At 34.5% G+C, this 11,718-nt stretch overlaps 1 protein-coding gene across 1 annotated transcript; it reads left to right on the top strand.

Annotated features, from left to right (window-relative positions):
• The first annotated feature begins 524 nt into the window (after nucleotides 1-524).
• Nucleotides 525-3,047, top strand: Or88a (Odorant receptor 88a). The gene is made up of 4 exons (XM_017613611.1): nucleotides 525-1,351; nucleotides 1,423-1,624; nucleotides 2,611-2,766; nucleotides 2,842-3,047. Exons 1-4 carry the CDS (start codon nucleotides 525-527, stop codon nucleotides 2,890-2,892), a joined length of 1,236 nt encoding a protein of 411 aa, XP_017469100.1. The 3' UTR covers nucleotides 2,893-3,047.
• Nucleotides 3,048-11,718: the final 8,671 nt, after the last annotated feature.

An 11,718-nucleotide genomic window follows, 5' to 3' on the forward strand; every position in this document is an offset into this window, starting at 1 on the left:
GCAATTTATTTAATTGCCATTTAATAGTAACTAAAAAAAATTATTTACAGATGTGCCTCCTCGAACCACAGGTAAACCTTCCTAATTCAGACTGGTTCCATTTTCAACCAGTACATCTTGACTTTGACACAAACAACCATCGCTGTCCGTTATCCTGTGAGACCCCATGCCTAGAAAGCACGAAATTGTGTGGATATATTTCGAATAACTAAAGCAGTGTGCGCCACTATTTAGGCGGCAATTTGATTCCTGAATTTAAAGTTATGTAATCTTCACCATTATTCTCGTTCCCAAATTCTTCGAAATCGGATGTATCTTTCGGCATTCAATTTTTCTTCTTCCTAATTAAAGATAAAGTGAGCGAGTGTTCCTCCCCGAAGCTTCGGTTCAATTATGAGTTCGAACTAAACCGGTTTTACTGTACTTCGCGATTTTTACCCACTATATAAAGCAAATGTATCGGTTTTCAGCACTTACAAACTTTTTAACTGTGACTTTTCAAAATCATAATTTCACAAACGAAAATGGGACTTACCTCGGGCAGTACTAAAACCGACAAAAAATTGTGCACAATCGATGATCTCTGCGCCATCTATCACCCCTTTCAAAGTTATTTGCGCCTTAACTTCATGGACTATAAGCGCGTCAATGGACGTTTCGCTATTCCAAGCTCAAAACTGTTGCAAGTAGGATTAGTCCTGGCTGCTTATGATTGTATCGGCAATGCAATTAAATGTGTTGCAGCCATTGCATCGGGAAATGTTAACCTGGCGCAAGAAATCTTCGCTGTCTTTGGCATGGCTGTGGTCATGACGTCGCGTGGCTTTTCGTTGGAATTTAATCGCAACAAATTGTCAAAACTTTACAATGACTTAGACAGGATATTTCCACGCAGCGCGTTCCTACAGGAACGCATGGAAGTGGAAAAGTGTCATCGTTATATTAAACGCCGCTTTTTCTTCTTTCACAATTTTATGTGTGCTGAGGTGGCTCCATTTTGTGTTATGCCATTAATTAAGTTTTTGTTGGCCTATGATTTTGAGGAAAAAGGACCTGTTCCGGATGAGTTTCACTTGAATGCATCGTGGATGCCATTTGGTGTAAAGGAAAACCTGTCTGTCTATCCTTTCATTTATGCATATGAGACGATATTGGCGCTGATCGCAGTGAATATGATTATAACCTGGGATCAAGTGTTTGCTGTAACTATGTCGCATTTGTGTATGTATTATCAATATTTGGCTAAACTTTTGGAAGAAATTGATGTCCGAGAAGCAAACGATCCGCAACAAAGGCAGGCCTTCTTCAAGCAACTGCACCACTATATATACACAAATCAATGTCTGAACAAGTGAGATATGGAAAGCGCTACAGTTTCATAAATGCTAAGAGTATTCCCTTTTTTATTTTTGTCTTCTTTAGAATCGCATCCGATTTGAATGATATCTTTAATCTGTCTATATTGATTTCGGATATGTGTATTGCTGCATCCATTTGCTTCCATTTATTCTTAGTATCTGATGCCTCAGACTACCTGGCTGTAGCTACATATATTTGGCCCTGCTTGACGGAAATGTGGCTGCTCTACGATGTCGCCAAATGGGGTACGCTATTGGAGACTGTGGTAAGTTCCCTATAATATTTACATCGATCGGAATTTGGTAAAAATAATAAAATTAATAATCTAGCGCTTCCATGTGCAATAAAATTTGTAGCGCAATGACGACCAAAGCAAGCTTTCAGTGAATTGTGTATGAGCGCGTACAGAATAAAAGCTCCCTCTGATCTAGCAGGGCAATTCTGGCAACTCTCTTACAACTCACCACAGTCTTTCGAAAGACTTTTGTCAATTCTGGCAACTACATTTAGAAAAAACTCAGCTAAATATATTTCTCTCAACACATGATTTGCTAACTATAACCAAATAATGTAACTGTAACCAAATTACGTGTTGAAAAAACATATTTAGTTGATGTAACTCAGCTCTTTTCTCAGTGTATGTATATCGAAAGCTCTTTTCTGTATTTCGAAAGACTACTAACGAAAAGGTCTTAGCAATAATTTTTCTAAAAATTAATCTAAATAAAGAAAAAACAAAGAATAAGTAAAAAGCTTTCTAAAAATTAAGTGGAAAGAAGAATTATTAAAAATAAATAATTAATTCAGTAGGTTTCTAAAAAGGAAATTAAAAAATATATATATTTTCTTCTTAAGACAATAATATCTAAAAATTAAAAGAAAATTAGATTAGAATTAGGCCGATTAAAATGGCATTCATCTCCATTGGAACATGCTCAAGTGCTTTCTGTCAAAAGAGCTTTTCATCATGAGAGTTGGCATGGGAGTTTTTTTTTTTTTGTAAGACTCTCGTGTCAGAATATACAAAATCTTTCAAAACAGTTTACCTACTGTCTTTCAATCAAATTAAAAATGCCTATCTTTGCAAGAATTGTCGAATGTTCGGCACGCAGGTCAAAGCTTTTAAAAGCTCTCTGTAGAAACCATGAAGTGTTAAACATATCAATGAGAAGAAAGACAATGATAAAGATAACGACAACCCTAATGATATTGATTTGCGTACAGTAAAACTTATTAACTGTGTTTCTTTAGACCTCTAGAATCAATGAAGTTTTGTACGAACAGCCGTGGTACGAAAGCTCGCTCCAGTTGCAAAAATATACGATGATGTGGATGCAAGGTACAAATGAACCAATGAGGCTGACCGCCTTTAACATTTTCAACGTAAATATGAAACATTTTCAGGATGTGAGTTGGAAGGATATAATTTTTAAATTTTCGAAATCAACTACACTTTTTGTTTTCATACATTTCCATTTGTAGATGATGATGTTAGCTTATCAGATGTTAACATTTATGAAATCGAAGAGTTAAACAGGAATTAAAGCACACATCAATGCAATTTGTGTGTAGGTACATTCAACGTATGCAAAATAAAAACAAGCACTGGCTAAAATTCGCATTAATCATTTCTATATTTTTTGATTCACTGATTAAATTAGCTTTGTTAAGTTAAATACTTAAATAAAACACTTTCTTGTAGAATCTCTCTCTTTCGAAAAAAAACTGAGTGGAACTGCATAAAGAAGTAAGTATTTTACAAAACACCGAAGAAGTTTCAAGGCACTGTATTAGTGCAGGTAGGTATGTACATACATATATAAGTATGTATTAAGGAGAATATTTGTCTTGTAAGATTGCTGCATTTCAGAGCTACCGCCTTTCAATGGCCATAAACTGCACTGAGGAGTTAGTTGCTCACTTGGACGGACGATTGGTTGGATGCCAGCTAGTTTGGCCTATCGAAATTGAAAACAAGTCACGTATTTGATTAAACATGGCCGCAGTCATGTTAGACAGTGAATTGAATTTCCGCTCTCAACATCGCTATCCATAGTGGAGGCAGATAAAAACAAAAACCTTGCAACGACGGCACAGAAGCCATACCGCCAACAACTTCGACTTGAAGACGTCAAAAATGCAAGAAGACACTATTCTTATAGGTACTTAGTATGTGTGTGTATGTATGTATGTATGTATTTACATTTATATGGCTGTCTGTAGAATAAAATGTACATCCATACATATATACTCAAATGTAAGGATGCTATAAGAATTCAGCATCCCACTTAATTTGTACTTGCCGATTATGAATGATTTAATTGGAGTTATTATGTATCTTCATACACTCACTCACTCGTGCATACGCAACTTCATACATTTTTAAAAGTACAAATACGCATGCATAAATATTTAGTTTTAGATAAGCGAAAATAGACGATTTTAAAAATTTGCTAGGTAAACGGGTTGTTTTTTTTTTGATCCTGTCAAAATTAGTTTCGTTTGTCAGTTAATACGAACCATTTGGCCAACGTGGCGAGTGGGACATTTTAACTTTTTTTTTTTGCTTAAACTTTAATTAATTTCTAAATATTTAATCATTAATTTGATAAGTTTCTAACTGTTAACACTTGATGTCAGATGTCAGTTTAATACAAAACTAATAAAGTATAAAGCTTAGTTATGTTCCTAAGGCTAGAGACACACATCGTAGTATGGTATCAATACTACGATCTACGATCACATGTGTGTCACCCTCATACAACGAATCATTGCGGTTGCTACGTAGCAATGACAGACTACATTATTGATATTGTAATTCAGTGTTGCCATTTTGGTACTTTTGGAGCTATATTTAGCTCCGAAAATTGGGCTTTAGCTCCTAGCTCTTTTTTAGGTCTTTTCAAAATTATTTAGCACTTTTCAAGCTCCAGGGAGTTTCAGTTGTATTTGGTAATATATTAAAATTAAAAATCTCAAATTTCATTGTACAAGTGTTGACTGAAAATCATTTGGATTTGGTGATCTCAGGCTATTTTCGATACCTTCATGTTATTCTATTTCGATTAATACTTAGAAAAGTTCCATTCCTAATGCAAATGGCGCGTAAGCAAATGGAAAATGGGCAAATAAGCTCCGACGTTGTATTCTCTCTCAGGCGGTCACGGTAGAAAAGGAAAGCCAAAACGTAAGCGTTGATAAAATTACAAATTTCGAAATGCAGTGGAAAAACGTACATTTGTATTCACGGGAAAATACAGACTCCACCATAAACTTTTGAATCTAGGTTAAGGAGTTCAAAAATTTGTCGGAAGAAAATCCTTTTTCTTCGCGCGCGGATTTTGTTTTTAACTTACTAATTTTACACTAAGGAGAAAAGGATATACAACTTTTCAGAAAAAATTTTCGAAAAATTATGCGTAACCCGAGTTTTTATGGTCAATTCAAATATCTGAAACTTATTTTGGTTGTAAAAGATATTTCAGCACCTGAATTTATACAATTCGTTTTTTTTTTATTAAAATTGTGGAAAATGTAAAAGTACGTTGTGGTTGTTCACGCTTGTAATTTTCAATGAAATACACACATCCATCCGGCTAAAATATCTGTTGAGAAAACATAGAGAAAATACATACTTCAGTTTATTGTCTATTTTATTATAAATAAAATCAATTAGAAATCTCTATGGAATTTTCTTCGGTTGTTTAAACTGTTTACCCCTTAGTCTAGAAACTTTTCAAGGACACAATCTTCTTATTTAATGTGTCATATTTTTCTCTGTGTAACAAATACCTATTTCAATAAGTATACTTCTGAACGCTGATAACTCCTCCCCACAAATGTATTTTCCATGAATTTTATTTTCTTTTTCGATTTTTTTTACTTTTGCATTGTCAACTTTGATGACACATTATTATATCAGAGATAGTCATGTTTTATAACAATAAATGTTGAAACATAATTCGGCAAGGATACACCTGCCTCGCATCGGTCGACAGAGCCTCGTTAGCGACAACAGGGACCTTCATGCCTTGACAGTCAGTGGGGGAGGTTATAGATTCACTTCACTCCCCCATTAGATTCCCTATTTAAATTTGTGTTTAAAGGGCAAATTAATTTCAAAACCTACTTGAAAAAACGTCCCTTAGACATTTTTTTTTTATTCAAAGTTAAAACTAATCACTCCTACTCACTCCGAACCTTTTATTAGACCCCTCAGAACTGCAGAATACGCCCATCAAGCTTGGAAAATTTAAACTATTATGCAAGGATTACAAACTAGTGCACGCCAATGCCAATGCACGCGTGTTTGGGTGAACTTATTCTCTGGATTTGTACGCCGCATACAGCGATGTATACATAAATAGTGCCACCTGGGATCACATTGTAATTATTAGCGCTATTAAGAAGCATATTTCTGAAATATTCTATATTCTAGATTTTTATAGAATTTGCAATGAATTTTTAGGATATACGATTAAATTCGCTTCATTTGTATCCATTTATATATGCAGATATATTTACATTTTGGGGTGTTCCTATCAATATTGGCACAACTGTTTAAAGCGTGCGTGTATGCTAAAAAAGCAGGTAGAATGCAAAAATAAAAAATGCATGGCACACCGCAAGTGTGCATGTTTCCATAAAAATACACACTTCATCCAGTGTTGGCTGCGAATGCCCTGCGCTACGCCACATAGTAGCATTAAACAAAAGAAAAAAAAAAAGAAATTGTGCGCAGAAGTATAAAAAATTTAAATGCAAAATATGAAACTGAAAAAAGAAAACAAGTAGATATGCGAATAAAAGAAAAAAAATAGCGCAAAAGGCAACCGCACATGAGTAGAAAAGCCGCCATAGATGTTTACATATGCGCTCGTTTGTTCATACATACATATCAATGTACATATGTACATACGTATGGATGTCTTCACGTGAGTACCTACATATGTACATACGTACATAAGCACACAAGAGCGCTGTGGCCAGCCGCCATATTTAATAATACGCCATCGTTCATGCATATTCGTTTTGTTTTTTACTTTTTTACTTTTTTAATATTCATGCACTTTTTTATGCGAATTGTTCATTTTTTTTTGCCTTAGCCACTTGCACTCTATTGTTGAGGCCAACACTGACTTCTTGTCCTCTTCTTGTTAAAAACGTATCAAGGAGTGTTAGTAGCATTTCTATTGTTAAGCGCACAGTGGAGCTTTTATGCTGAAAAATTAAAAAAAAAAAAAAATTTGAAAGTGAATGAAATATGTACATAATTAAAAAGTAATGTTATTCCAGTAACTGAAACAAGAGAACTTATGCATATTATCGCAAGAAGTAGTATCTTAGTACGGACATATGTACATATACATATGTATAATGTTTGGTTAGTAGCATCGCGCTTAAGAAAGGCCCAAGACCCGATTAGTGCAACAGGCGCTATTTTGGTATACTTTCTCCTTGATTCACTAATCTGGTTTATGGCCATGGACTGATGTAGTCTTCAAATCATTTTTGTTATGTTGGATTGGAAGACCTTCGTTGTAGTCCTCTTTCATTTCATACCAAACTTGTTTAATTTGGTTAAGCGGCTTTTTTATTATTGGGAAAAGATTTTTATTTCGGCCTTAAAAAATATTTGGCCAAGTTTAAGTGTTAAAATTAAAAATAACTGATATTTTCGGCCCCTGCATTTTTGGCTCTGTTGAACTCTTTTACTTGAAAATCGTTTTGCAGCTTTTATGGTCCGAAATTTTATTATTTTATTATTTTAAATTTTAATAATATAAGTCACAACTTACTAATCCACTATAACGTTTTTGTACGTTCAAAATGTGTAACAAATATACTGGTGTATTCATAGCCGCGCACGCTCAGAAATGTTGTAAAAAATCATAATGGCGTTCTTCAGTTCTGACGTTTTACGTTGGTTGCCACACACAGACGCCATATCCCCCACCTTTCGCATTTCAGTCTACTGCATTCATATGAATTTTTGTATGCCTTTTGCTTTTGGATTTTTTCTTTGCACTCGTTTTGTTGTGGTTATGCATTTTATGCAAGTTTCCATCTTTTTTATGGCTTCGCCTTCTCCTTTAGTTTTTATACACTTTTATATATGTACATATGCATGTAGATTAGGGTGGTCAAAAAAAAATGCATGTGAAAAAAGTAAAGTCCAACTTTTAATGCTCTCACCCCCTGAAATTTTTCTATATATAGAAAAACATATACCTCGCTGTTTTTTATTTCGAACACAAAAATATTGAGATCTCGCTGGAAAAGTAATTTTGCGTAAAAATGATATCAAATTCTTGAAAATCAATATCTTTCGATCGTTAAACTCTGTTTCTCTTTAGAAGAAGATTTTTCATGGGTCCTTCATTGCATCTCTTGAGGTTTTTGGGAGAACCTATACAAAATAATTAAAACATTACCTATTACTATATTACTAGGAAATGGTTAAATAAAAAATTTGCTATTATTATTGGCAGTGTTCTGAAGAGAAACAGAGTTTTCTGATTAAAAATATTGATTTCCAAGAATTCTTACTATTTCTACGAAAATTTTTTTTTTTCTTCATATAAAACACATTGATCGCTTTGTCCAACATATAAATATGCATGAATTTTTGATTTAAAAAAAAAAAAACATAAGTATATTTTTTGCGGTATAGAACAAGCCTAGGGTGAGAGCATTAAAATTCCGACTTTACTTTTTTTTTGCCACCCTAATGCAGATACATAGACTCACACACACTCAGTTTAGACTTGTACTTCTTTTATCGTTTTGCCTACATGATTGCGCGTGTTCGCATTTTTTATTTATTATTTTTTTTTTAATCCGCATTTAATATTTCCAACATGCCTCAACCATTTTTGCATGTTGCCAATTCGATGTGCCTCAACGCAAACGTAACCACAATCGCCATCTCATCTCAAAGGCATTGCCATCACAACCGCCACCACATAGCTCCACGCAATGCTCTCTTCATACCAGCCACGCCTTTCTCGGCGATTTTGCGTGCCTTCAAAATGCTTTGCGACGCATTTAAAAAACATTTTTAATCTCAGAAGCGAATGAGCATAACAACAAATGAACCACAAACCATTTGCTTAATGGCATTGCATTAAAGCAGAATCAATGTAAGATAAAAAATTTTGTAAATTGTGAGGGAGATTTGGGTTTGTCGGCATATGGAAGATGTCTAGATTAACGGTTCCTCATTTAGGAACGCATGGGCACACGGTCTGGAACTGGCCATCCGAGCCGCCAGCCAGTACTACTTACCCTTCAATCTGCTCCACAAACCTGAAAGAGAGTAATTGGGCTTTGTGTGGACTAAAATTTGGGCTCATTTTATTTTCTTATGTTCTTATTGTAAAAGTAAGAGTGTATAGCTGTGCCCCGACAGTAGAGCTACGATAGCGAAAATCTGCTTAAATACGTCAAACTTATTCAGAATTTCAAAACACAATTCTAGGTATTCTAAGTTTGAAGTGGGTCACGTTGATTTTTGACATTTTTTTTTGTTTGACGGTGTTTCGCATTTTCTCCATATAAAGTTGTTCGAACATTTTTTTTTCATATGGAGAAAAAAAGCAACACCTTCAACAAAAAAAAAAAAAATAAAAAAAAAGCGACGGTAGGTCCTAGTTTTTTCAAAGTTGCCATTTACCAAAATTTAATGGACTAAAAAACTGAATATTCAAAATTTTTCTAGGAAATCTAATTAAAATGCTCAAAAATTTGTTGAGACATTGCCGAATTTTCCAAATTTTTGCACAAAGCTTGAAATTCAGAGTTACATAGCTTTTTGTTAGATAACGAGAGGGTGTTTCCTCCAGGCCCGGTGTTTTCAGGGGCACGGATTTTTCCGAAATGTAAGTTGGAAGATAAAAATATTTTGGTAAGTAGATAAATTTGATTAAAAAAAAAAATTCTGTGGAGAGGGCAGGCCCGGCACTTATTTAGTACCGGGTCCGTATTTTTTCATGGCGCCCTCGTTAAGAATCTTTAATTGAATACGGAAGGACCTGCAATTTTTAAGAGTTCACAGAAGTCTTTCCTACTGCGGCTGCTGACCACCATTTACAATTAAAGGCTACATAAATTTACAAGCGTTATTTTTATATTTTCCACTAGCAACCCCTACCCAGCGTGCTTCACTTTTTTTATTGTTTGATACCCGTATTGTAATATTTCATTTATTGGCAACCCTCCTCAAAAATATTTATGCTATCAGTTAAATTAAATTAAAATTGTAAAACATGTGGCAACCTCCTAATCTAGTAAATATGTACAGACATCGTCCTATTACAATGTATGTATAGATGTGATTTTACACTTGCACAAACTAAACTAAAACTTGTCAAGGGTCAAGGCCAATGCTATATCGTCATTAGTCAAGTTAAAAGTTATTGCATCGAAAATGCCACAAAGTTCTATGACCAATAATTTTTCAGATGGTGCTGTTTAATTTGCACCGTATTGCAAAATAAATAAATGCAAAGAAGAATGCCAAAATGTATCAGGTACGCTAGGAATGTACATACATATCTCATTATGAGAAATATTTCATTAAATTTATGGTGTGCTTGTTGATTATCTTCGAGCGGCTCACTGACTACCTCCTCGTCCCTGCTATCGGACGATGGCTGCTGATAAGTGCATAAAAGGCAAGCGTGCAAAAATTTTGTCGCCATTAAAAAGAATTCACTTCTAATTGCTTTGGCGAAGTGCGGCCACTCTAATTCAACATAAACATTTAGAGTACGTATGTTTCTTTATTTCTTTATTTCGTTACAATTCAATTCGTCTAAAATTGCAATTGGAGACTTTTTAATGAAGTCACTGCACCCGCTGGTTACTACATTTTTGGTTAGCGTTGCTTTTTTCCGCATTCACTTTTTGTTTTTATTTAATTTATAATCGGTTTTATAGACATTATGCATAGTGCATTTGGATTTTTGCGGCTGTGTGTGTAGAGTCTACCATACTTAATTGTGAGCACCCGCCTATGAAGCCATTGTAAAGCGGTAATTATGCGCGCGCGTGGCCATTTATTTGACGGCCACCAAATTTGGTTTGGCTTAGTCTCGCTGTTGACAAATTGGCAGCGCAAGTAACACCGAAATATAAATGTTTATAAAACTATGTGCACCAATACATATAGTATATATATATATATAGCCATATTATGTATGTATCAGTACATGTATGTATCAATGTGCCGAACATTGAACGAGCTTGCTAGTAATTTGACGAATTATTTAACGATAAAAAAGTGAATTAGGCCGAGAATAACAGATTTTCGCATTATTTTTTTAAGTAAGTAAAGACAAAAGCAGTTGAGAATTACAAAATTAATACAAATCTACATAATACTCTTTATTAGGCTAAGCGAACACTTAATCTGAAAAATTTACAGATGCCTAGACATAGCAGAAGCTTTACATAACGTTGTCCTGTACTACACTCACCTAAGCTTAAATGGACCTGAGTGTTTAGATAAATCCTCGGTTAAAAGGGGGTGTTATGATTCATACGAATCGTTGGCATTGACATCCATTTTATCACTTCTGTAAAGGGATGCAATATATGTATTTTTATTTTTATTTTGTAAAATAAGAACATTTGATGTAGCCTTGACTTGCCCGACACTTGCCATGGAATCGGACCGGTATGAGAATTCTTCATATTCAAATTTTTTTGTATCTTATAACAAATTTGGGTTTCTTTACCGCTTAAAAGTGCGTTCCTCCATTCGGTAGCTGCGACGCAGGTTCGATTACGGAACTAAGCAGCATTCAACAATTTCTATAGCGGTCACCGCTCGGCTAGCAATGATAAACTTTCCAGTGTACCCCTGTCATGAGTTAGTTTCTCATAAAAGCCCCTCTGCCGCTTGGAGTAGTCGTAGAATTGCACGTTCCTTCATTTGTATAATATCTTCAAGTTGAACAAGACAAATTAAAGGATAGGCTGGGCCAAATACTTAAAAAAGATATGAATGTAAAATTATTATACATTTCTCGTATTTTTTCTTCAAGAGGTAAAAATTCAGAACTATAACCGAGCTCAAATAAGTACGTCTAACATTCATATTTACTTGATGACAACGTTAGCTGGGAAAATTAATTTAAAAGGTGATTTGCAAAAAAAAAAACTTTCAGCCGACGAAAAAATCCGAGTATAGTCTTAATTATTTTCGTTTTTTTTTTTATTGTAACTTTTTTTCGCTCAATTGGGTGTAAATGCAATCATCGATGTAACGAAAAAGCGACAGAAAAAGAGAAGGGGTGTTGGGCACGATTGAGATTTCGATTTCGATTGAGATTCAGATTCAGATTGAGGGTGCGT

The sequence above is a fragment of the Rhagoletis zephyria genome, unplaced genomic scaffold (genome assembly GCF_001687245.7).
Source record: "Rhagoletis zephyria isolate East Lansing unplaced genomic scaffold, Rhagoletis_zephyria_1.1 Rzeph_scaffold_00018, whole genome shotgun sequence".
In the NCBI taxonomy this organism is placed as follows: Eukaryota; Metazoa; Arthropoda; class Insecta; order Diptera; family Tephritidae; genus Rhagoletis; species Rhagoletis zephyria.